The following is a 27,610-nucleotide window of genomic DNA, read 5'->3' on the forward strand; positions in this document are numbered from 1 at the left end:
CACCTCTGCTGATGAGCTCTGCACTCACCTGCAGCTTGCCATGCTGGCCAAACAGGAAATTGAAATTCAAAAGTTTGCGGGCCTTTTCCTGTCTACCTGGCCAATGCATCTGAGTTGAGAGTCCTGTCCAGAGCGGTCACAATGGAACACTGTGGGATAGCTCCCGGAGGCCAATACCGTCTAATTGCTTCCACAATACCCCAAATTCGACCCAGCAAGGCCGATTTCAGTGCTAATCCCCTTGTTGGGGGTGGAGTAAGGAAATAGATTTTAAGAGCCCTTTAAGTAGAAAAAAAGGGCTTCGTCATGTGGATGGGTGAAGGGTTATATCAATCTAACACTGCTGAATTCGACCTCAACTCCTAGTGTAGACCAGGGCTTTGTCTGGCATACAGACTAATTAGTACACAGTAGTAGAATTGTTTTATGCCTGTTTAAGTTGTAGAAAAAAGCACTGTAATGATGCAATTAAAGCTATAATATCAAAAGATAAGGTTTCAGAGTTAAAGGTGGAAAGCGCTGCCTCTTTATCCTGGGACTTTTCTGACACCCTTATGGTTGGCTTGATGGAATAACATCATATTGTTTAAAACGTAACCACCTCTGAATTACTAGCAGCTTGGTCCCTCTCCCTGTAAAATTGCAGACATTCTTTTCACATCATTCTGCCTTCTCCAGCATTCCCTCTCTTTGGCTGCAATCCCTCACTGAAAACTTCTGTTTCAAGGGACAGTTTGCCAAGGCTATGCTGGCAAGAGGAGTGAAATCTCTCCCCTCTCTTTGAAGATCTGGTGTCACTCATTAGCATATGAAAAGAATGGTTGTAAATAAGCTTCAAATGGTGTAGAGTGCTGCATAGTATTCATATTAATAGTGTCCTCAAAAAGCTACTGCTGGCTGGGAAAGGTGCTGCGCTTTTGTATCTGCGAGTAGATTTACTAGTGACCTTGCTATAGATAGCAAGTATTAATTCCTGGGCCTAATGGAATATTTGTCACTTGATCCGAGAACCTGGCAATGCTTCTAATGTCCTCAGATTACTGGGTTTGTCTCAACAGATGGAAGAAGGCCGTGGGGTGACCAAAGCATACCCCTTAGAGTTGTCCATTATCTATTGTAACTGCTCCTATCCTATGATTCTACCCAGGACCCCACTTTTTCTATAATATGGATGGGTAGACCATGGAGACTATGTATTCCAATAGGCAATGGGGATAAACTGTTCAGACCAGGATGGAGTACTGCATGCTGAGACCTGTTCTCTTTGCTGAGCACTTCTTTCTTTCTTTCTATCTTTCTTTCTTTTGAAAGAACAGCTAGTTCAAAAAGGCCCAACTGGGTTATTGACCTTTTGGTTAGCTGCAAAGCACCTGTGGTGATCAGCTGGAATGCCCTTTCAATGAACTTTCCTAGTTCTGCAGTGAAAAAACTTCAGTTTAACATTTGTGAAAACTACTAGGCATGGTACAGCCTGCTCTCATAAGGGCAAGGAAGCCTCTCTGAGGCTGCTCCCTAGGATAAATTACAAACATTTGTAGTCTGGAACAAACATTTGGGGAGTTCCAGATGAGCCTTTATAAATCTGTTAACTACCTCAGATTAACTGGCAATTTGTAAAAACTCTAGTATAGACAAACTGATAAGGAGTAAACCATAATGTTGAAAGTGCTGGTAGATACTTTGTACCAGGAGAGACTTTGGCTCACTGTCTCTAATTAGTTCATCATGTAATGTTTCTCACATAGTACAATATATTCATACATTTTCTTCTAAACTCTTCAGAAGAGAATTTGGTGAATCTATGTACAATTTATGGATTCCTGTTGATATGAAATTATGAAATTGTATCATGATATGCCTCAGTGTGAATGTGGAGTCAGCCATCTGCTTTCAGGGCTGTAGCACTCCTTCCCAGAACAGCTAGCTACAGTGATGTGGATCACCTATTCAGATGGAAGCACTTTGGAACAATGGGGTGGCTGAAGACTAGGGAAACAAGTTCAACCAAAAAGAAAAGGAGTACTTGTGGCACCTTAGAGACTAACCAATTTATTTGAGCATAAGCTTTCGTGAGCCACAGCTCACTTCATTGGATGCACTTCTCTAAGGTGCCACAAGTACTCCTTTTCTTTTTGAGAATACAGGCAAACACGGCTGCTACTCTGAAACCAGTTCAACCAAGTTTCTCTGCAGGGGCTTGGGAAAACCAGGAGTAGAACAGAGGAATAGAAATGACAAAGCAGGGGGTTAAAGCTGACTTAGAGACGCAGAGGAAGCTTGAACAGAGAAGTGGAAGGGCACCAATTGCAGAGGTGAGTGAGAGAAACACCATGATTCTGGAGAGAAACCACGTTCAGGAGGGGGATCCTGGACTCCTCAGAGGACTCTGACCTAAACCCAAAGAACTCTCCAGAATGGTAAGGAAATTGAGGCAAGGAGGTGCATACCAGTGCGTTTATTCTGTCTAGATCTATATATTTTTGTGCTACCTGAAGAGTAAGTTTTGGGGGGAATCTGAAGGCACTGCTCCTGGCGGGTTGAACTACTGGACTGTGTGCTCTCATTTCCATGAAGTAGTAACAGACAGAAAACCTGTGCCCAGAAAATGCTCCACAGAACCCAAGGGAACAGACTGTTGCAGCCTACTCAGATAGAAGCTTAGATAGAAAGTACACAGGGCCCAGTTAGTGAAATGGGCCCTAAACACAACAGCTTGGTCAATGTCCAATCATGGGGGAGTACTACTTGGGCTGTGTGTCTGATAGACGATAACACGTTCATAGAGATTACGTCCAGAAAGGACCGTTACACCATCTAGTTTGCCCTATTAAATTTCACTCACTTATGTTAGTATTGAGTCCAACAATTGGTGTTTGACTCAAGCATAACTTGTATTTGGCTAAAGCATGTCTTCCAAAAAGGCCTCCAGTCTTGATCTGAAGACCTAAAGATATGGCAGTTTGTTCCAATAATTAATCACCCTCGCAGTAAAAAAATGTTTTGCCTCATTTCTAACTTGAATTTGTCTGGCTTCAGTTTCCACTCATTGGTTCCTTTTATGTCTTTCTCCACTAGATTACAGAAATCCTGCATACTCAGCATTTTCCCTCTGTGAAGGTACTTATACATTTACTTCTCAATCTTCTTTCTGATGAGCTAAAGAGATTGAGCTCTTTAAGTCTCTTGCTGTATGGCATTTTCTCCAGCCCTCAAATTACTTTTTGTGGCTCTGTTCTGCACCCTCCTGAATTTTTCAGCATCCTTTTAAAATTGTCAACTCATAAATTAAAAATCAGAAGGGATAATCTAGTCTGATCTCTTACTATACAGGCCATCGGACTTCTCTGAATTAATTCCTTTTTGAATTACGGCATATCTTTTAGAAAAACATCCACTTTTGATGTAAAACTTTCCAGTGATGGAGAATCCACCACAACCTTTGCTGAGTTGTTCTAATGGTTAATTACCCTCACTGTTAAAAATGTGTATCTTATTTCTTCTCTGAATTTGCCTAGCTTCAGCTTCCAGCCATTGGGTCATGATGCACCTTTATCTGCTAGATTGAAGAGCCCATTATCAAATGTTTGTTCTCCTTATAGACTATGATCATAGAAATGTGGGGCTAGAAGAAGCTGCAAGAAGTCATCAAGTCCAGCCCCTTGCAGTGAGGCAGGTCCAAGTAAACCTAAACCATCCCTGACAGGTGTTTGTACAACCCATTCCTAAAAATCTCCGATGATGGGGATTTCACAACCTCGTTTAAAAGCCTATTCCAGAGCTTATTTTCCTCATAGGTCAGTTTTTCCAAATCCCCTTAACCTTCTCTATTGTTAAATTAAATAGATTAAACTCCTTGAATCTATCACTGTAAGAGATGTTTTCCAATCATTCTCTTGGCTCGTCTCTGAATCCTTTCTAATTTCTCAATATCCTTCTTGAATTGTGGATAGAATATTCCAGTAGTTATCATACCAATGCCAAATACAGAGGTAATAACTTCTGGATGTTGTTTTGTTTATACATCCAAGGATTTCGTTAGCCCTTTTGGCCAAAGCATTGCACTGCAAGGTCAGGTTCAGCTGAATGTCATTCTTGACCCACAAGTAAAAGAGTTACTGCTTCCCAGGATAGTCTCCCATTCTGTAAATATGTCCTCCATTCTTTGTTCCTAACCATATGACTTTACATTTTACCATATTGTTTGGTACTGCCAAGTGCCAGCTTACCAAGTGATCCATATCTCTCTGTATCAGTGACCCTCCCTTTTCATTATTTACCATTACACCAATCTTCTTGTGATCTGCAAATTCAGTCAATAATGATTATGTGGTCATGATGCAGGTCATTTGTAAAAATGCTGACTAGCATAGGGCCAAGAACCAATCTCTGCGTGATCCCACTAGAAATGCACCCACTCAGTGATGGCCTATCAGTTAGCCAGGTTTTAATCCATTTAGTGTGTGCCAAGTTTAATTTGTATTCTAGTTTCTTTATCAAAAGGTCATGCGGTGCAAAGTCAAATGCTTTATAGAAATCTTAGTATGTCAGCACTGTTACCTTTATCAATCAAATTTAGAATCCTCTCCAAAAATATTAGATTAATTTGACAAAATCTATTTTCCATAAACCCATGTTGGTTGGCATTGATTATATTACCATCCTTTAATTCTCTGAGTCCTTTATCAGTGTTCCATTATTTTGCCTAGGATTGATGTCAGGCTGGAAAGCCTACAATTACCCAGGTCATTCCATTTTCCCTTTTTAAATAGTGACACACCATTAGCATTCTTCCATTGCAGGTCTCCCCCTGTGTTCCAAGAAAATCAACATTAATGGTCTAGAACAGTGGTTTTCAAACTTTTTTTTCTGGTGACCCAGCTGAAGAAAATTGTTGATGCCTGTGACCCAACGGAGCTGGGGATGAGGGGTTTGGGATGTGGGAGGGGCTCAGGGCTGGGGCAGAGGGTTGGAGTGAGGGCGGTGGGGTTGGGAATGAGGGATTCAGGGTGTGGGAGGGGGTCAGGGCTCTGGGCTGGGGCCATGGATGAGGTGCAGGGTTTGGGGTGCAGGAAGGGGCTCTGGGTTTGGGGGGAGCTCAGGGCTGGGGCAGAGGATTGGGGTGCAGGCTTACCTTGGGCAGCTCCCGGTCAGTGGCGCAGTGGGGCTGCAGAGGCAGGCTTCCTGTCTATCCTGGCACTGCAGACTGCACTGTGCCTCAGAAGTGGCCACCAGCAGGTCCGGCTTCTAGGTGGAGGCGCGCAAGCAACTCTGCACAGCTCTCGCCCGCAGGCACCACCCCGCCCCCCACTCCCATTGGCCGGGAACTGGCTAATGGGAGTGTGGAGCCATTGCTTGGGGCAGGGACAATGCATGGAGCCCCATGGCCCTCCCGCCTAGCAACTGGACCTGCTGCTGGCTGCTTCCGACACCGCGCAGCACCCTGGAACAGGTAGGGATTAGCCTGTCTTAGCTGGGCAGCACCACCCACAGGACTTTTAACAGTCCGGTCGGCAGTGCTGACCAGAGCCGCTGCAACCCAGTCCCTTCCGTTGTGTGACCCAGTTCTGGGTTGTGACCCATGGTTTGAAAACCACTAGTCTAGAATACTACTTGGTTACCTCTGTTAAAACTCTTGGCTACAAGTTATCCAGACTTGCCAATTTAAATGTGTCTAAACTTTTTAGTTACTGCTCTTTTAACATCCTTCTGAATTACTGTTGGAATTGAAAGTATTTTATCATATTATATGAATACATCAGTCTCCTTTTTATACAGAACAGTTTTTTTTAATACTTCTGCCGTTCTGCATTAGTATTGATAGTTTCACTATTTCTCTCTAGTAATGGGCCGATACCAGTGTTCAGATTACTTTTGCTCCTAATATACTGAAGTACAATTAGAAGGAGGTTAATATATGATAATTAGTGACTGGTGCAAGGAGACTCGACCTGGAGTCTCCAACCAACCAAGTGAGTTGCCCAACACTGGATTCACACTCACACTCTGTCCAGACACCTAGAAGGAGGCAGCAGTGCACATGCTCAGAGGCAGAAACATAGGTACCCTAGGGAACTTTTGCTCTGGAAAAACTTTGTGCTAAACACTGCCCAACCCACGTGGTGGGGTCTCGGGTCCTGGCTGTACCGTGGGGTCAGGTCTGCCTCCTGGTCTGGCAGGGTTGGGCTGCCCTGCTGCCCGGCCACACAGAGTGTGGGGTTGGGGCTGTTCTGCTGCCCAGCCCGTCCCAGCACGATGGAGGCTCTGTTCCTGGCCCCACTCTGTGGAGGGGTCTCTGGGTGTGGGGGGGAGGGTGCTGGCAACGTTCCCTCTAATTTTTTATATGGAAGTGTGGAGTGAATTTTGTTATGTGTACTAATATGGAGGTGATGTGTGGCGGGGTGGGGCCGAGGGGTTTGGAGTGTGGGAGGGGGCTCAGGGTTGTGGGGTGAGGGCTCCAGCTGCGGGTGCGGGCTCTGGGGTATGGCGGGGATGAGGAGTTTGGGGTGCAGGCTGCCCCAGGGCTGGGGTCAGAGGACTCCCCACAGCCCTCTTCCCGCTGGAAGCGGCAACTCCGGGGGAGAGGCACCTCTCTCCCTGCCGGCAGCGGGGCCAGGGCTGGGGGAAGAGGCCCGTGGCTGCTCTGCATGCCCCAATTTGCTCCCCTCCTCACCAGGCCCCTGTGGCTGCACACCTGCGTGGCCCTTTATAGCCTGCTGCGTGGCCGCAGAGCTTAGAGGGCATTTAGGCGCTGGGCATAGGAATCTGGGGGGAAGGGTTTGGGGGGCACTGTGGTTCTCAGCCTGAGGCCCACAAGGATAAGCAGGTCGAGAACCATTGGAACCTGTTTTTAAAAACCTCCAATGACAGGGATTCCACAACTTTTCTCTTGGTAACCTGTTTTGGTATTTAACTGTCCTTTGTGGTATGAAAGCTTTTCCTAATATCTAACTAAATGTCACTTGCTGCAGATTAAGATGATTATTTCTTGTTCTACTTTCCCTGGACATGGGAAAAAACCAATCACCATCCTCTTAATAACATCACTTAACATATTTTAAGACTGTTATCAGGTGCCCCTCAAGTAGTCTTTTGTCAGGATTAAACATACTCAGTTTTTTTATTCTGTCCTGGTGATGTTTTCTAACACTTTTATCATTTTTGTTGCTCTCCTCTGGACTCTCTCCAAATTGTTCCCATCTTTCTTAAAGTGTAGCTCCCAAACCTGATTACAGCACTCCAGCTGAGGTCTCACCAGAGCAGTGTGGGACAGTTACCTCCTGTGTTTTACACACACTAATCCTGTTAATTCACCCAGAATTATATTAGACTGTTTCACAACTACATCATGTTGACTAATATTCAATTTGTGATCCACTATGACCCCCATATCCTTTTCTGCAGTACTACGGCCTAGCCAGTTATTCCCTAAGGTTTATTTGCACATTTGATTTTTCCTTCCTAAGTGTAGCAGTTTGCACTTGCTTTTACTCAATTTCATCTTGTTGATTTCAGACCAATTCTCTAACTGATCAAGGTAATTTTGAATTCTAACCCTATCATCCAAAGTGCTGGAATGTTTCGTTTCCCAGCTTGATGTTGATATTTAAACAGGTGGAAGAGAGAATCTAAGGGCATGTTTACGCTTACCAGGGATTCATGATGCACCGGGAGTTGATTTAGCGGGTCTAGTGAAGACCCACTAAATCAACTGCAGACCGCTCTCCCGTTGACTCTAGTGCTCCACCGGAACGAGAAGCATAAGGTAAGTTGACGGGAGATCATTTCCTGTCGACGCAGCGCAGTAAATTGACCTTAGCTACGTTGACTCCAGCTACATTATTCACGTAGTTAGAGTTGTGTAACTTAGGTCAACTTACTCCCGTAGTGTAGACAAGGCCTTAGACTTGCTGGGAGCAAAAGTCCCTTGATGCTTTGGAGTTGTTCCATTCTTTAAAGTTGGATTATCAGTGAGCTGTAACCTTTAGTAAATTTTAAAATTACCAAGTACAAAATATGAGCAAAATGTATAACGACTAAAATTGAGTGAGGGGATAAACAGTGACTAACCACCAGCTCTTAAGATAGTTAGAAAGTTATGAGGAAACAGAAAGATCAGGAAATAACCTAAGAAGTAATAAGTACCACAAGGAGGAGGTAGATAAGCATTGTCATGGTAAACAAGAAGGGTTAAGGAAAGCATAATTGCTCTGAGCATTTGTGGAGTGGGAGGAGACCATCAGTAGACTGGACACAGGCTGCCAGGGACAACGACAAGGAGATATTTTTTTAACAGCTGTGGACAGTTGCCTCTCTGTGTAATGTGCTAACTTTACTAGTTAATAATCAGTAAATCCAATCAAGCTGATTTAGCCAAGTTTGGTATTAAGCTAATCCACAGTTGAGAGAACCTCTTTAACTAAACATATATTCTCAATTAAAATGTATTGCTGGTTATCTATTAATTGGTTATTGATTATTGGCAAATTATTAGTTATCAATATTGGTGTCATTCACCAACTTTAGAAGCATACTCTCCACTCCTTTATCCACGTCATTAATGAAATACTGAATAGCGTTGGACCCTGGAAGAACCCCCGTGGGACCCCATTAGATATATGGATCTGGTAATTTCAAAATTAATTGCCTTTTTTCAATTCTCTGATAATCATAAGCAATTCTCTCTCTTTTTAAAAAAAACTCTTAGAACTTCAAAGGAATAAATAGTGCTGTTACGCAAAATAAAATTTTGACTCATTTTTCCAAATGAAAACTTTAAAGTAGACATGGCACTTCTGAAGGCGACACGCCTCTCCGAGTCAGAAACCCAAGCGCTCCAGAGAGGCAGGGTGTGACTGGTTGGATCTAATGACTTTTTGCTTGGGGCCAAGGGCATTCCTATTTTATTTAATAGAAACATTCTCAGATTCCAGATACTACAAAAGAGAGAGAAGTTAATTTGTTGTGGATTATTAAAGAGAATGATTCAAAGATGATAATTCCTTTACCCTTAATTAAGAAGATCCTGAATTCATTCATAATTAGCTATGTAATAGGAGGCATAGGGCACTCATTCAGTAAGGAGTTTTTTATCCTTGCAGTAGATCCTTTGTTAGATATATTGGTAGGGCCCTACCAAACTCATGGCCATGAAAAATGCATCACAGACCATGAAATCTGGTCTCCCCTCTTGAAATCCGGTCTTCTGTGTGCTTTTCCCCTATACAATACAGATTTCACAGGGGAAACCAGCATTTCTCAAACTGGGGGTCCTGACCCAAAAGGGAGTTGCAGGGGGGTCATGGTATTGTCACCCTTATTTCTGTGCTTCCTTCAGAGCTGGGTGGTCAGAAAGTGGTGGTTGTTGGCTGGGCATCCAGCTCTGAAGGCGGCACCCCGCCAGCAGCAATGCAGAAGTAAAAGTGACAATACCATACCATGTCATCCCTACTTCTGTGCTGCTGCTGGCGGTGGCTCTGCCTTCAGAGCTGGGCTCTCAGCCAGCAGCCGCCGCTCTCCAGCTGTCCAGCTCTAAAGGCAGCGCTGCCACTAGCAGCAGTGCAAAAGTATGGGTAGCAGTACTGCACCCCCCCCACAGTAACCTTGCAACGCCCCCCCACACACACACAACTCCTTTTTGGGTCAGGATCCCTACAATTACAACACTGTGAAATTTCAGATTTAAATAGCTGAAATCATAAAATTTACTATTTTAAAAATCCTATGACTGTGAAATTGAACAAAATGGACCATGAATTTGGTAGGGCCTTACATATTGGGAATGATTTACCCCTCTAATTCTCTTGCCACTATTGCCCTATACTGCCTCCTTAATGATTTAGGATTGCATGATGCAGCAGACAGTTAAACTGACATTTCCTGCTTTTCACTGGTCCAAACACTTTTGCAAAGAGTATTCGTGTATTTCACATGATTTTTTTTTTTTTTTTTTTTACTATGACAGTTACCACGTATAATGGAACAATTGAAATATCAGATCATGCTCTGATAATCTTGGGCATAATCCACAAAGAAACCCGAAATATGGTTGAGTTGTTGCCTCCCTGTCCTGGAGTTTTTCTTTAAAACCCTTTCTACCAACAGAGAAACACATTTATTTAGAAGCCAGTGCTCAGACACACACTTTCAAACCCATGCTAGCAAAAGCATTTGGCCTACTTTCCAGGGAAAATAACTTATTCAGTAGTGAAAAAGAGAGTCTGTCAGGGCAAACTCACTGAATAGTGATTTTGGTCTTATATAAACCCCACTCCAAAGAGCATCCTTGGTATATTTTTAAAAACACAAGAACATAGAAGATATGAAGTAATTATCAACCAAAAAGCAGCATCCCACCTTACTACAGAAATTGCTTCCCATTCCGAAGAAAAATGACACAAACCTTGTATCTGCTGTTTACAAATTTAACAAATTATGGACAGCTCACTGTGAAGTTGTCTTGTCTAGGTGCTACTGATCACATTGGGAAAGCAGACTACAAAGCAGAAAGACAGTTAGCATGCTGGCTCTAGGAGCAATCTAGAATCAAAACAATTTCAGAAACTGGAGACTTTCACTGCACTTTATTTATGTTCCAAGGTCTTATCGGTTCTTAGTTCACAGATAGTTTAAAAAAAAAATCCTGTATGATGTGAACTCTTATCTTGTCAATTTATGGATTCACTGTTCTTCCCAAAACTACTAGAACAATGTAATATTTCAAGAGCCCATTACAAAAAATTCAGTAGGCCATCAGTCATTGGAACTCTCAGGAATATTGTGTGTCTATATTTGCATCCAACTACCAGCTGTATGTTAAAGTTTACAACAGGAATATGGCGGATTTTGGTCAAAATGTACCATGCATTTTACACAAGCTCAAACTGTGGAAATCCTCAGCTGCTGGTTAAGGCAACTTTATGGTCTCTATACATTTCCTAAGCTGTGGGAAAAGAGCTTTTTTGGGACCAAGGATGTAGCCATATTTACACCATCCCAAAATGTTTAAATATACCCACAGATGAAAGCCTAAGAAAAGAGGTGGATCTTGAAGTTTGTGCTCAAGAGCAGCAGACTTGGGCTGAGCCACACCAGTGAGCTGGGGGAAAAGCAAATTCCACTGCCAAGGTTTCTTCTAAAACAGATGTTTCAGATGTTTAAATCTAGAGACTGATAGCAAAAGCACTTATGCTGACTGCAACTGCAGTGGCACGGTATAGGGCAAAAGGCAGCTTCTCAGAGTGTGTCTATATTGGAGCTAGAGGTGTAATTTCCAGCTCGGGTAGGCATACCCATGCTTGTCTGATTGAGCTTTTATGCTAAAAATGGCAGTATAGCTGCAGGTGCACAGGTGGTGGGGAGGGCTAGGTGCCCTGAGTATGCATATAGCGTAGGTTGTGTTTCAAAGGTCAAAAGAGTTAAAGGTGTTAAACTCTTTTACTGTCCAACATAAAAACAGCAATACAAAGAGGTCTGGTGTTCTTACAGCGACCTTCGTGCACTTGATTTCCTAAAACACCCAAAAGCATTTATTCCAAAGTTGGAAGTTTATTGATTTAAAAAACAAAAAAAAAAACCCCACAAGATTTAAATTGCAACTGAAATTGATTGATTATTCAAAACAGTCAATCAAATCCTATAGTCTCTCTCCTTTTGAAGGCAAAATACCAGTGTCTCTTATTTTCAAAACAATGTTTCTGTGATGAAGAAGGGCTAATTTTATTCTCAGTCCTGATGTGTAAAGGGTATATACTACTTCTGTTTCTAGCAGACTGACACAAGGTGGAGGAGAGAGGGGATAAACAAGAGGAGGAAATATAGCTTTTGTCTTTGGAAGACTGGATGGCTGGTGAATGGATAGATGCTTTGGCTGGCTGGTGGACCACAGCAGCTATTGCTTGGAAACTGATTCACATTCCAGTTAGGGATGTCATCTGGCTGGGTTTTTTCTCCTTAGACAAGGCAGGGTTCAGTGGATGCAGTTGAATTGATTTTAGGATTCGATGAAAAGCCAAAAGAGAGGGAAGCAGTCGTCGAGTCATATCAGTCATGAGTCATATCAGTAGGTCTTTTTTGGATCGACTAATCCATTTTCTTTGTCTGGGTCTCTTGCACCTGTTTATAATATTAATTGAAAACAATGCAACCTATTTTTAATGGTTAGTTTCCAAGTAGGCAAAAATTACAGGTTATAGTAACATCTTATGAACTTTCACTTACTTCTTACATTTGAGCTTACAGTAGGGGGTACATTTTGTAGGCCCAGTAGTCGCAACAGGTCTTGGATGGAATTGTATTCAGCATGGCTAGACTATCCTGCTACCCGTGCAGCTGCAGTTACACTGCTATTTTTAGTGCACTAGCTCAACTAGAGCTAGTGTGGGTATATCTGCCCATTGTGAAAATTACAGTTCTACTGTACACATAACCTCAGTTAGCCAGGGCACTAGTCATATAGTTCACTTGCAGATCATTTCAGACTCACCCCAAACAACCAAGACCCTGAGAATGTGAAGCAAACAAAATTACTACTGGCTGCCTCAGCCCTGAGTCTGCCACCAACTGAGAACAGACTGGCCTAATGGCTCTTGCTCTTCACTGGGTAACATTACACTGCTCGTATTTATCTCGGGACTATTGGGTTGCATCCACATGCCTTCATGTGGCAACAGATGCTTCTTTGCATAGTACGTTCTGATGGAGCACCTACATCAAAATCATTCCTGTGTTTTTCCCCTAAGTAACTTAATGGGTGGGAGAGAAGCAGCTTTGCATTTTGATACAATAGTTGTAGTCAAGAGGTTTGTTTATTCTTCAGCATGTTCGTCAAATCAAAGGCACCAGATTGCATTATTAAAGAAGTTTTGTGTGGCAAGCCCAGAACTTCCCTTATTGGGCTCCACATGAAGAAAAACTATTGTTTTTCGTCCCACACTCATTATGCAGAGTGGCACAGGAGCACAATTAGATGTAGCATCATGCACTATCACTTAAAGCAGGGGCAGGCAAACTTTTTGGCCTGAGGGCCGCATCGGGTTTCAGAAATTATATGGTGGGCTGGTTAGGGGAGGCTGTGCCTCCCAAACAGCCAGGCATGGCCCAGCCCCTGTGCCCTATACTCGCGTGCCCCCCTTGCTGCTTGTTGCCCCCTGATAGGCCCCCCCCGGGACTCCTGCCCCATCCAACCCCCTCCTCCCCCACTCCCTGTCCCCTGAGTGTCTTTGGAACCCCTGTCCCGACTGCCCCCTGTTGCCCTATCCAACTCTTCCTCCCATTCCTGACTGCCCCCCGCAGGACCCCTACCCCATCCAACCACCCCTTCTCCCTGTCCCCTGACTGCCCCTGGACCCTTGCCCCTGACTGTCCCCTGTCGCCCCATCCAACCCCCCTTCTCCTTCCTGACTGGGCCCCCGGGACCCTTGCCCCATCCAACCACGCCTTCTCCCTGCCCTCTGACCACCCCAACCCCTATCCCCGCCCCCTGACCAGCACCTGAACTCCCCGCCCTCTATCCAACCCGCCCTCCCCCTGCTCCCTGCCCCCTTACCGCACTGCCTGGAGCACCGGTGGCTGGTGGTGCTACAGCCGCACCTCCCGGCTGGAGCCAGCCATGCCGCCGCGCAGCACAGAGCACCGGGTCAGGCTGGGCTCTGCAGCTGTGCTGCCTCAGGAGCTCGCCGCCCAGAGCATTGCGCCCAGTGAGCTGAGGCTGCAGGGGGAGAGGGAATAGCCTCCCAGGCCGGGCGCTCAAGGGCCAGGCAGGAGGGTCCTGCGGGCCGTAGTTTGTCCACCTCTGACTTAAAGGCTCTCCTATACAGTTGTTATTGGGCTCCAGTTCCAGTGGATGCTAATTTTCTATTCTGAACTATTTCTTGAAATAGAAACTTGTATGACTTTATATTTTAAAAATTAGAATATTCAACAGTGTAATAAAAGGAGATTTTGTTTGGTGTTCCACTGGTGTCTGTGCTTTATGATTTTCTCAGAACTCTTCACTGGAATTCAGTCAGTTTATTGCATAGTTTCTTCTCTGTTCAGTCAGTGATAACACACAATTAGTCTTTCAATGATAATTGGCACAAGAGCTGAAGAGGAAAATAATTCAATGCTGTTTTGAGAGTGAACCCATAATCTGAGTGTCTGAAGTGTTCTGTGTGTCTGCCTATGTGGTTATGCCCCAGGGATCTCTCATACTTCACAGGCAATAACACATAATCAGGCCTGTGGCTCATGCCTTTGGTGTGCTGTGAAGCAGAAGCATATACCTCTTGCAAAACAACACTTTCTGTAAAGTGTGTTGCTTTGATGTAATGTTTTGGTAACAGTTGGCTGAATCATAATCCCATGCACATATACTCAAGACTGGCACAGTCAGGACCTTTGTAAGCCAGTCAGTGCATCTTCCCTCATGTCCACACTAGAATATTTGTGTAAACACATCTCTCACTGCTTGCCTTTTACAGGTGAAGTATCCTAGTTAATGGAGGGTAGCTAATCAAACCTCCCAGTTTCTAGAGAGGTCTGTTTCTCATATAAGAGGTGGGAATTCACAAAATACGTTTAGTCTAGACCCATTTAATAGTCCATGAGATTGTCATTCACAGAGCAAATGAATTATGAGAACACTGACAGGCCAAGACTTGACCTAGGGTCCATTGCTTTAGGAGAGTTTCCTTTTAAAAAAATTTACTTTAAAAAACTAGGCCAAGGTTTTGCTCTGGTCCTGTGTAGCCATGCAATGCAGTAAGAGGAGGTAAGTTCCAATTCCCACCCTGCTCAGCCATGTAGGGCCTGCTCCAATTCTGGCTAGGGTGCAGAGGGGTAAAAAGGAATGTACACACAATATGCATGAGCAAGTTGTCAGAAGATGAGGAGATTCATCCTCTACCCCCTATGTGCAAGGCAGCGGAGTTTGGGTAGGCACTAAGGGTGAATAAGATACTGGGCTAACTGCACATCTGACCCCTCCTAGTCCTGCTGAGTGCATCCCCCCTCTCGGGTCTAAAGCCTCTAGCTTTGTCTGGCTCAGGGGAGGATTGTACAGTTCTCCCACTCTCAGATCAGGCCCTGGATCACAGTCAGCCAGTACTAACCAGGACTACCTTAGTAGGTTTGATTTAGGCTCAGATCCTGCAGTTCTGTTCCCTCTGAGAGTGATGACAGTGGTAATCAGTGACCAAACAGCTTCCTTACAGCAAAATGTTGTTTATTTAGAACAAAAGTGGGAAACAGATTTAAGGGAAATCAGATTTTATCAACAATAAATCAGCCTACCACATACCTGCTGACCAGTTATCTACCTGTCTTCCACCTGGACTTAGGTTCAATATTGCAACACTTAATTTTAGGTGCCCTGCTAACCAATGGAATTCCTGAGTTAAACACCCAGGCTCCCTATACTGTGCATGAGGAAAGCGATCTAAAGAATGGGATTAATAAAAGCCAGCATAGTGAGTTGGTGCTGTTTAAGCTAACCAATAGGAAATGATGAGGAGAGGAATGGGACCTAAATTCTGCCCCTCAAAAGGAGTTATATGCTAAGTCCAAGTATGACAGTATCCCAAGGGGAGCCAGCTGAGGTCAGTCAGTTAGGGTGAACTGCAACGAATGGGGCAGATAATCCCCAAAACTGGTGGATATTCTAATATCTTTAGATTTACCAAGCCAGCATAAAACAGTTTCTTTATTATCTACTGGTTACCCAGAAGTCAAGAACACAGTTCTCTTAAAGTAACCCAGCCTCAGGCCTCCACTTAGACACCCAAGTCAGATATGATGAGAATTAATGAAAACCTTATTCATCATATAAAAAAGTTTACCAATCCCAAAGGATAAGACACATTACCTCCCAGGTTAATGAATATCCCACATCTTACCCAAATACACGCTTACAGCCAATTCATATTAACTAAACTAAAATTTATTTAAAAAGAAAAGCGAGAGAGTATGGTTAAAAGATCAATATACATACAGAGATAAGTTCAATTCTTGAGGTTCAGATTCATAGCAGAGATGGTGAGCTTTGTAGTTGCATAGAGTTCTTTTAGAATTTAGTCCATATATTATAGTCCAATGTCCAATATCATATTCAGGGTGTTCCAGTTTAACTGGAATCTCAGTCTTGTGACTCAAGCTTCCCCTGATGAAGCTTAAGCAGATCTGAAATGACAGGATCAGGACCCAAGGATCTTTTATACAGTGTTCTAGCATCCACTTGACCATACAGTCCTGGGTAAACAAAAGGCAATCAGGGTGACTTTGAAGTAGGTTTACTTCTTAAGCATGGCACGGTAATTATTCACACAGATTAACATAAGGCAATTGCCTGTGCTTTCACCATTCACAGATGATTTGCTGTACATTTCAAAGAGAGATGAATACAGCCACATCCTATGTTTACAGTTCATTTAAATGTTAAGCTGTTCTTTTGCTCTCTGAATTAGCAGAATACAGCCCAGACAGGGACTGTTGATTACATTGTTGACCATTACCAATATATATGTAAATACACAAAAACACAAACATTATCTCCCCTATGTCTTTAAGGGTTGAATTTGAGTCATTCATCCTGCAGGACGCTTAACCCTTTCTGGTCATGCGTCACACCAACCTAAAGCAAGGTACCTATCTCCACATGGGATTCACAGCCATGAACGCTCTCCTAGAGTTAAATGCCTAAGTGAGTTCAGCCCTTTCTTGAAAAAACAAACAAGCAAAAAACAACAAATCATGATGCTGCTGCCCTATCCTCGCCCCAGCTCCAAAATCTAGTAATTAGCACACTCACCTCGGAGACCTGGGTTCCAGTCCCTGTTCTAGTTAATAGTTGTCTTTTATATAAAGTGGAGCATCTTCCATAGGTGACATTGAAAGATAGCTGTACCTTTGAATACCCTCTACCATGGTGGATCAGGCACTTTTCTGTGATTTAGGAGACTTGGGTTCAAGTCCTTACTCTGACTCAGAAAGGGTGGATTTGAATTTGGTCTCCCACATCCGGGGTGAGTGCTTTAACCACTTGGCTATGGGGAAAGCTCATCTGCTTTTGGACTCCACACAGCAAAAGGCTGTCCTAGTTACATCCAAGAGAGTCACAGCTGTGTATACAGATTGAAAACAAGCACAGTATTTCACCCTACTTTCCTCTCAATCTCTCTGTTTATTTATTGATAAACCCCAGAAAGCTTCCTCCTAAAAGGAAAGTGAAGTAAATAATGAGAAGATCTGTTTTTCTCCTGATAAACATCTAATTAAACAGAAAATGACTTTCCATATGTGTTCCATGTAGTACAGATAAACTGGCAGCCTTGATGCCAGCCTCAGACTGCAACACTGTTACCTCAGTGTTCATTGCCCACCAGCTTAGGCCTCAGGGCTCCCTATGCCTATCAGCCTGGGATCTCAGCATTCCATTGGTCTAGGAAGTCAGAACCTATAGCCCAGTGGGCCAGCCCAGAAAATCACTTCTGTATCTGTGAAACAGCTGAATAGCTTTGCTGTCTCCTTTCAGTTCTAATTGTTCATTGAACTGTTGAGAGCTCATGGTGGTGGGGGAGGGGACATATTTTCTCCATACTTTCAGGGTCAAATATCTGTTACTAACACTATCTTTAAAAAGGGGAACAAGGAGGACACAGGGAATTATAGACCAACTTCAATACCTGGGAAGATATTGGAGCAAATTATTAAACAATCAGTTTGTATGCACCTGGAGGATAATAGATTTATATGGAATAGTCAGCATGGATTTTCCAAGAACAAATCATGCTAAACAAACTTAATTTCCTTTTTTGATAGGGTGGATAGTGGATAGATCCTAGTGGATAGAGGGAAGCAGTAGATGTGATATACCTTGCTTTTAGTAAGGTTTTTGACACAGTTCTGCATGACATTCTCATAAGCAAACTAGGGAAGTGTGATCTAGGTGGAATTATTGTAAGGTGGATGCACAAGTGGTTGAAACACTGTACTCAAAGAGTACTTCTCAGTGATTTGCTGTCAGATTGGGAGGGCTTATCTAGTGTGCCCCTACAGGGGTCAAGCCTGGATCTAGTACTATACATATAAAATGATGGGATTTAAATTAGCTGTTACCACTCGAGAGAGATTTTGGCATCATTGTGGATAGTTCTCTGAAAACATCCACTCAAATGTGCAGCGGCAGTCAAACAAGCTAACAGAATGCTGGTAATCATTAAGAAAGGGATAGATGATAAGACAGAAAATATTGTATTGTCTCTCTATAAAACCATGGTACGCCCACTTCTTGAATACTGCATGCAGATGTGGTCATCCCATCTCAAAAAAGATATATTGGAATTGCAAAAGGTTCAGAAAAGGGCAACAAAAATTATTAGGAGTATGGAACAGCTTCCATATGAGGAGAGATTAATAAGATTGGGGCTTTTCAGCTTGGAAAAAAGATGACTAAGGGGGAATATGATAGAGGTCTATAAAATCATGACTGGTGTGGAGAAAGTAAATAAGGAAGTGTTATTTTCTTCTCAAAACACAAAAACTAAGGGGTCACCAAATGAAATTAATAGGCAGCAGGTTTAAAACAAACAAAAGGAAGTATTTCTTCTCACAATGCACAGACAACCTGTGGAACTCTTTGCCAGAGGATATTGTGAAGGCCAAGACTATAACAGAGTTAAAAAAAGAACTAGATATGTTCATGGACAATAGATCCATCTGTGGCTATTAGCCAGGATGGGCAGGGATGGTGTCCCTAGCCTCTGTTTGCCAGAAGCTGGGAATGGTCAACAGGGGATGGATCACTTGATGATTACCTGTTCTGTTCATCTCTTCTGGGGCACCTGGCATTGGCCACTGTCGGAAAACAGAATACTGGGCTAGATGGACCTTTGGTCTGACCCAGTATGGCTGTGCTTATGTTCTTATGTTCTTACTATTCAATATTTTCATTAATGACTTTGATAAAGGAGTAGAGAGTATGCTTATAAAATCTGTAGATGACACCAAGCTGGGAGGGGTTGCAAGCACTCTGGATGACAGATTTAAAACTCAAAATGTCCTTGACAAATTGGAGAATTGATCTGAATTCAACAAAATAAAATTCAATCAAGACAAGTGCAAATTACTTCACTTAGGAAGGAAAAATCAAATGCACAACTACGAAATGGGGAATAATTGTCTAGGATGGTGGTAGCACTGCTGAAAAAGATCTGGGAGTTATAGTGGATGACAAACTGAATATGAGTCATCAATGTGATCCACTGCAAAAAAGGTTAATATGATTCTGATGTGTATTAACTGGAGTGTTGTATGTAAGACACAGGAGGTAATTGTCTTGCTCTACTTGGGAATGGTGAGGTTCCAGTTGGAGTACAGTGTCCAATTTTGGGCAACACAATTTGGGAAAGATGTGGACAAACTGGAAAGAGTCCAGAGGAGAGCAATAAAAATGATAAAAGGTTAGAAAACCTGTCCTATGAGGAAAGGTTAAAATAACTGGGCATGTTTAGTGGAAAAGAAGACTGAGGGGGGGACCTGATAACTTGTTGAAGGCTGTTATAAAGAGGGTGGTGATCAATTGTTCTCCATGTTCAGTGAAGATTGGACAAAAAGTAATGGGCTTAATCTGCAGCAAGGGAGATTTAGATTAGATATTAGGAAAAACTTTCTAAGTATAAAGATAGTTAAGCTCTGGAATAGGATTCCAAGGAAGGTTGTGGAATCCCCATCCTTGGAAGTTTTTAAAAATAAATTGGACAAACACCTGTCAGGGATGGTCTTGGTTTACTTGGTCCTGCCACAGCACAGGGGGCTGGATTTTATGACTTCTTGAGGTCCTTTCCAGACCTACATTTCTATGATTCTCTTGAATCCTATGTGTTTCATGAGCATCACTTGCAAATACAGAGGCCCAGATCCTGCTGGTTGGTGGGAGACTCAAACCAAGGAAGTGTGACGCAGATTTGGAATGTTGGTGGACAGTGGTGCATGTGCACATTCAGAGATGGATAGTTGGAAAAATGGATGTTGTGTGAAAGTGAGAGGGGTAGGAGTGGAAGAACTCTTATTTTTATATTTATATAGCACCTTCCATTAACAACCACTTCACTATCTGCACACAGAACACCCCTAAAAAGCAGCTGCTTCAGGGGTGAAGCATGCTAAACAAAGCACATAGGGGAAATTTAGGTCAAGGATACCAGGATGCAAATCCCTACTCTAACGGAAAGTGCCATGGGATCATTAAAGTCTGCATGAAGCAGGTCAGACCTCAGCTTTTAAGGTCTGGTTTGAAAGCCTTGTCACACTGTAAACCACATGGTGCTCAGTGAAAAGGAAGTACTAAATTGAGATACCGGTATTTAACCCTGCTATTTAGACCACTGAGCCACACATGAGCTCTGTGATTGACACTACTAGACTTTCAGAATTGTTCTTAATCTCTATCACTTGAGAGAAAAAGAATGGAAACAATATTGAACTGAACATGTGTTTTGCAAGTCTTTAATTGGTGGAGATGTTGGAAGAGAGGGTTCTGCTTTGCAATTCTGCAGTTCAACTCCTGTCCTTCCTCCCACACAGCAGGCATATAGTACTGTAGGCATTTCCATGACACTGCTTGTCAGGCTGAGGTTGAAGAATCATGACCTTGTTGCACAGACAGAGAAAAAAGATGGGCAGAGTTGTGTAGAAGGACTGCAGCTGAGGCATTAACTGAAATAATGTTTCACAGGGTCCTTTTGGTGGAGACCAAGGTTTCGCTGCTGTGTGTAGATGGGCTGGACGTTACCCTGAATTAATGGAGCTTTTGGTGTTATGATTCCCATTATTTTTTATTTCATGTGAGGGGTGATCTTTCATGTCTCTAAAGATCCTACGTTGGTCCCACTTGACACTCTCTGCTGAAGAGATGCATCCCAGCTACAATGCATCCATACAGGGGTTCTCACAGAAGACTAATCATAGTTGGTCAAAGAGTTACTTGTTGAAAATTCTGTTAAACCACAGCCCAATCACTTCTGTGTCATTTGAGATTCTTCCCAGTCAAGACCCTCAGTTTCAGTTCAGGATCTTCACCTCATCGTGAGGGGGAGAGATTAAACTACTGAATACTATCTGTTGCAGCCTGAAGTAGCAAGGACTATGGGGGTAGAGGGAGGACATCCATCTCCACACTTGCACTGCAGTAGATGGCCTGTGCTTTCTCGAGGAAGGCTCTGTGAAGCAACAAGAAAATATCCTACAGAGCACATTCCTTTCTACTTTCAGAGTAGGAGGCAGTCTGTTCTGTCCAGGTTTTTATATTGCCTTCATCAGGTAGTATCTGAGCATTTTCTGTGCTCAGGGTTTAATGCAAAGGAAAGTCCAGAGTAGCTGCTTGTATTGTCCTCTGGAGCTTGAAGCAGTGCTAGACACTTCACTTTCATTAGCACAGACATTCACTGCAAAAAATAAATAAAGTTATATTAAAGAATGTACCTAGTCCTGAAATGCAGAAGGAAAACTCATTTACTTCTCTGTCTTGTTAGGACAATAACTATACTTACTGTAATATCATAAGAGTTTAAAGCAAGAGAGAGATTAAAGAATCTTAGCCAAAAAACACTCCCTTAGAAGGGGTAGTTTTGCCTGGATCTTTGTTTCTGTTTTGTTTTATTTTCTGTGTGAAAGTATTCATGCTGCTGTGCTCTCAGGCTAATTCTGAAGTGTATAGTCATTTATAATCATTACCCTAGCTCATTGATATTGTAATGGGGTTCAAGTATTCTCTACACCAGTGGTTCTCAAAGCCGGTCCGCCGCTTGTGCAGGGAAAGCCCCTGCCGGACCGGACCGGTTTGTTTACCTGCTGCGTCCGCAGGTTCGGCCGATCGTGGCTCCTACTGGCCGCAATTTGCCGCTCCAGGCCAATGGGGGCTGCGGGAAGGGCGGCCAGCACGTCCCTTGGCCTGCGCCACTTCCCACAGCCCCCACTGGCCTGGAGTGGCGAACCGCGGCCAGTGGGAGCCGCAATCAGCCAAACCTGCCGTCGCGGCAGATAAACCGGTTAGGCCCAGCAGCGCCTTTCCCTGCACAAGCGGCGGACCGGCTTTGGGAACCACTGCTCTACACAGCTTACATGCTCCATAGTCTTTGCTCCTAGATAACTAATGATTCCTCCATCAGTTTTGTCATGTAATGTACTCTTATGTCAGCTTCCTCATTCAGAACCCGATCCAGTTCTACTTTCGATTCCTTTGGTCTGAGTTTAGTTTTCTTTCTTACTATTTTTTTACACCTGTATATAAAGGTGACCAGGGCCATAGTATCTCAATGCACTTTACGTGGTTTGTAGTAAGAGCAAATAGCATTTCCTGAATATAGGGACAGATTCTGCAACATTTACTCATGTGAGTAGTGCCATTGACTATTGATTCAGAGGCCCATACGAAGTACATAGACTACATTTCTCTCCCTTCCCTGCTCCAGCACTTTAATTGTTTAAAAATAAGATGAAGAAATGTGGCCAATAGGCTAGGTGTCTGGTATTGCAGTACCCATGGCTAGTGGGAAAGCTGTACAGGTATATTTTTCAGTTCATTCTAAAAGTGATCAGGTTCAGACTTAGTCACAGAATTGGCCTCCGGCTCCTGCAAGAGTGTTCACCTTTGGGTCAGATAACTGAAGTATTCCAGATGAACAGAGGTGCACAAAAATGTATAGGCTATCTCTAATGTAACAAAGACCTGGGCCATTTAGGTCATAACCAGCATCTTGAATTTCACCCAGAAGACAGTGCAGAATGCAGCCATAGATGTAATCAGCTCATGGTGGTCCTTCTTATCCAGAAGGTGGGGAGCCTCATTTTGTACTAGCCAAGACTTCTAAGTAGCTTTCATGGTTGGGCCCTGAAAGACTTTGTTGCAGTGAATCAGTCTCAAAGTATCCAAAGCATGGATAACTATGGCAAGGATTCAACCCTGTATGACTCTTCAGATGAGAGTCCTTGGGTAAGAGGAGCAGTCATCCAGCACCACCCTTTGGGATTGCACTAAGGGTATGTCTACACTACGAAATTAGGTCGAATTTATGGAAGTTGGTTTTCTAGAAAGCGTTTTTATACAGTTGATTGTGTTTGTCCCCACACAAATGCTCTAAGTGCATGTAGTCAGCGGAGTGTGTCCACAGTACCGAGGCAACCGTCGACTTCCGGAGTGTTGCACTGTGGGTGGCTATCCCACAGTTCCCGCAGTCTCCGCCGCCCACTTGAATTCTGGGTAGAAATCCCAGTGCCTGATGGGGCTAAAACATGGTCGCGGGTGGTTCTGGGTACATATTGTCAGGCCTCCTTTCCCTCCCTCCCTCCGTGAAAACAAGGGCAGACAATCGTTTTGCACCTTTTTTCTTCAGTTACCTGTGCAGATGCCATACCACGGCAAGCATGGAGCCCGCTCAGCTAACCGTCACCGTATGTCTCCTGGGTGCTGGCAGACGTGGTACTGCATTGCTACACAGCAGCAGTTTATTGCCTTTTGGCAGCAGACAGTGCAGTATGACTGGTAGCCGTCATCGACGTAGTCCTGGGTGCTCTTTTAACCGGGCGCCTGGGCAAACATGGGAGTGACTCAGCCAGGTCATTTCCCTTGTTTCGTTTCGTGGCGATTGAGTCCTACCGGCAGTGCACTGTCTTTTAACGTGCAGCTAGCAGAAGATGATGGCTAGTCGTCATACTGCACCGTCTTCTGCCGAGCACCCAGGAGATGACGATGGCTAGCGGTCGTACTGCACAGTCTGCTGCCAGCAAGATGTATAAAGATAGATGAAGTAGCTCAAAACAAGAAATAGACCAGATTTGTTTTGTATTCATTTTCTCCTCCCTCCCTCCCTCCCTCTGTGAAATCAACGGCCTGCTAAATCCAGTTTTGAGTTCTATCCGTGAGGTTTTGAGTTCTATTCTTGAGGGAGCCATTCAGTTTCTTTCAAAGCCACCCCCTTTGTTGATTTTAATTCCCTGTAAGCCAACCCTGTAATCCATGTCGTCAGTCGCCCTTCCCACCATCAGGGCAAAGGCAGACAATAGTTCCGCGCCTTTTTTCTGTGCAGACGCCATACCACAGCAAGCATGGAGCCCGCTCAGATCACTTTGGCAAATAGGAGCACATTAAACACCACACGCATTATCCAGCAGTATATGCAGCACCAGAACCTGGAGCAGCGATACTGGGCGAGTAGGCGACGTGAGTGCGGTGATGTAAGTGATGAGGACATGGACACAGACTTCTCTCAAAGCACGGGCCCTGGCAATGTGGGCATCATGGTGCTAATGGGGCAGGTTCATGCAGTGGAACGCCGATTCTGGGCCCGGGAAACAAGCACAGACTGGTGGGACCTCATAGTGTTGCAGGTCTGGGACGATTCCCAGTGGCTGCGAAACTTTCGCATGCGTAAGGGCGCTTTCATGGAACTTTGTGACTTGCTTTCCCCTGCCCTGAGGCGCAAGAATACCAAGATGAGAGCAGCCCTCAAAGTTGAGACGCGAGTGGCAATAGCCCTGTGGAAGCTTGCAACAGCAGACAGCTACCGGTCAGTCAGGAATCAATTCGGAGTGGGCAAATCTACTGTGGGGGCTGCTGTGATGCAAGTAGCCAACGCAATCAAAGATCTGCTGATATCAAGGGTAGTGACCCTGGGAAATGTGCAGGTCATAGTGGATGGCTTTGCTGCAATGGGATTCCCTAACTGTGGTGGGGCCATAGACGGAACCCATATCCCTATCTTGGCACCGGAGCACCAAGCCGCCGAGTACATAAACCGCAAGGGGTACTTTTCAATAGTGCTGCAAGCACTGGTGGATCACAAGGGACGTTTCACCAACATCAACGTGGGATGGCCGGGAAAGGTACATGACGTGCGCATCTTCAGGAACTCTGGTCTGTTTCAAAAGCTGCAGGAAGTGACTTTCTTCCCAGACCAGAAAATAACCGTTGGGGATGTTGAAATGCCTATAGTTATCCTTGGGGACCCAGCCTACCCCTTAATGCCATGGTTCATGAAGCCATACACAGGCAGCTTGGACAGTAGTCAGGAGCTGTTCAATTACAGGCTGAGCAAGTGCAGAATGGTGGTAGAATGTGCATTTGGACATTTAAAAGCGCGCTGGTGCAGTTTACTGACTCGGTTAGACCTCAGCAAAACCAATATTCTCACTGTTATTACTGCTTGCTGTGCGCTCCACAATCTCTGTGAGAGTAAGGGGGAGACGTTTATGGTGGGGTGGGAGGTTGAGGCATATCGCCTGGCTGCTGGTTACGCACAGCCAGACACCAGGGCAGTTAGAAGAGTACAGGAGGGCACAGTGCGCATCAGAGAAGCTTTGAAAACCAGTTTCATGACTGGACAGGCTACGGTGTGAAAGTTCTGTTTGTTTCTCTTTGATGAAACCCCCTCCCCTTGGTTCACTCTACTTCCCTGTAAGCTAACCACCCTCCCCTCCTCCCTTCGATCACCGCTTGCAGAGGCAATAAAGTCATTGTTGCTTCACATTCATACATTCTTTATTCATTCATCACACAAATAGGGGGATAACTACCAAGGTAGCCCCGGAGGGGTGGTGGAGGAGAAAAGCACCGGGGGGGTGGTAGAGGAGGGAAGGACAAGGCCACACAGCACTTCAAAAGTTTAAAACTTTAAAACTTATTGAATGCCAGCCTTCTGTTGCTTGGGCAATCCTCTGGGGTGGAGTGGCTGGGTGGCCGGAGGCCCCCCCCACTGTGTTCTTGGGTGTCCGGGTGAGGAGGCTATGGAACTTGGGGAGGAGGGCGGTTGGTTACACAGGGGCTGTAGCGGCGGTCTGTGCTCCTGCTGTCTTTCCTGCAGCTGAACCATACGCTGTAGCATATCGGTTTGATCCTGCAGCAGCCTCAGCATTGAATCCTGCCTCCTCTCATCATGCTGCCGCCACCTTTCAGCTTCAGCCCTCTCTTCAGCCTGCCACTTACTCTCTTCAGCCTGCCACCTCTCCTCCCAGTCATTTTGTGCTTTCCTGCACTCTGACATTGTCTGCCTCCATGCATTCATCTGTGCTCTGTCAGTGTGGGAGGACAGCATGAGCTCAGAGAACATTTAATCACAAGTGCATTTTTTTCGCCTTCTAATCTTCGCTAGCCTCTGGGAAGGAGAAGATCCTGTGATCCTTGAAACACATACAGCTGGTGGAGAGAAATAAAGGGACAGTGGTATTTAAAAAGACACATTTAATAGTACAATGGGTACACTCTTTCACGGTAAACCTTGCTGTTTACATTACATACATAGCACATGTTCTTTCTTTACAAGGTCGCATTTTGCCTCCCCCCAGCGCGTGGCTAGCCCCTCCCCCCTCCCCCCTCCCTGTGGCTAACAGCGGGGAACATTTCTGTTCAGCCACAGGCAAACAGCCCAGCAGGAACGGGCACCTCTGAGTGTCCCCTTAAGAAAAGCACCCTATTTCAACCAGGTGACCATGAATGATATTACTCTCCTGAGGAAAACACAGAGAGATAAAGAACGGATCTTGTTTGAACGGCAGCAAACATACACTGCAATGCTTTGTTCTACAATGATTCCCGAGTACGTGCTACTGGCCTGGAGTGGTAAAGTGTCCTACCATGGCGGATGGAATAAGGCTGCCCTCCCCAGAAACCTTTTGCAAAGGCTTTGGGAGTATATCCAGGAGAGCCACGAATGCCAGGGCAAATTAATCATAAAACATGCTTGCTTTTAAACCATGTATAGTATTTTAAAGGGTACACTCACCAGAGGTCCCTTCTCCGCCTGGTGGGTCCGGGAGGCAGCCTTGGGTGGATTCGGTGGGTACTGGCTCCAGGTCCAGGGTGAGAAACAGTTCCTGGCTGTCGGGAAAAATGGTTTCTCCGCTTGCTTGCTGTGAGCTATCTACAACCTCATCATCATCATCTTCCTCATCCCCAAAACCTGCTTCCATGTTGCCACCATCTCCATTGAAGGAGTCAAACAACATGGCTGGGGTAGTGGTGGCTGAACCCCCTAAAATGGCATGCAGCTCATCATAGAAGTGGCATGTTTGGGGCTCGGACCCAGAGCGGCCGTTCGCCTCTTTGGTTTTCTGGTAGGCTTGCCTCAGCTCCTTAAGTTTCACTTGGTACTGCTTCGGGTCCCTGTTATGGCCTCTGTCCTTCATGCCCTGGGAGATTTTGACAAATGTTTTGGCATTTCGAAAACTGGAACAGAGTTCTGATAGCACAGATTCCTCTCCCCATACAGTGATCAGATCCCGTACCTCCCGTTCGGTCCATGCTGGAGCTCTTCTGCAATTCTGGGACTCCATCATGATCACCTCTGCTGATGAGCTCTGCACTCACCTGCAGCTTGCCATGCTGGCCAAACAGGAAATTGAAATTCAAAAGTTTGCGGGCCTTTTCCTGTCTACCTGGCCAATGCATCTGAGTTGAGAGTCCTGTCCAGAGCGGTCACAATGGAGCACTGTGGGATAGCTCCCGGAGGCCAATACCGTCTAATTGCGTCCACAGTACCCCAAATTCGACCCAGCAAGGTCGATTTCAGTGCTAGTCCCCTTGTTGGGGGTGGAGTAAGGAAATAGATTTTAAGAGCCCTTTAAGTAGAAAAAAAGGGCTTCATCA

General features: G+C 44.6%; 1 protein-coding gene across 5 annotated transcripts in view; it reads left to right on the forward strand.

Moving 5' to 3' along the window:
• The window catches only part of CSTPP1 (centriolar satellite-associated tubulin polyglutamylase complex regulator 1), a 145,964-nt gene that overhangs the window by 85,564 nt on the left and 32,790 nt on the right, over positions 1–27,610 (forward strand). For 4 of the 5 annotated variants that reach the window (XM_073348274.1, XM_073348273.1, XM_073348272.1 and 1 more), the window contains one exon: positions 3,076–3,117. The exons of the other annotated variant lie outside the window; for it this stretch is intronic. In XM_073348274.1, coding sequence (XP_073204375.1) covers positions 3,076–3,117 — 42 coding nt within the window. The remainder of the gene's footprint in view (positions 1–3,075; positions 3,118–27,610) is intronic. 5 annotated transcript variants of the gene reach the window in all.

This window comes from Lepidochelys kempii, chromosome 6 (genome assembly GCF_965140265.1).
Source record: "Lepidochelys kempii isolate rLepKem1 chromosome 6, rLepKem1.hap2, whole genome shotgun sequence".
Taxonomy (NCBI): Eukaryota; Metazoa; Chordata; order Testudines; family Cheloniidae; genus Lepidochelys; species Lepidochelys kempii.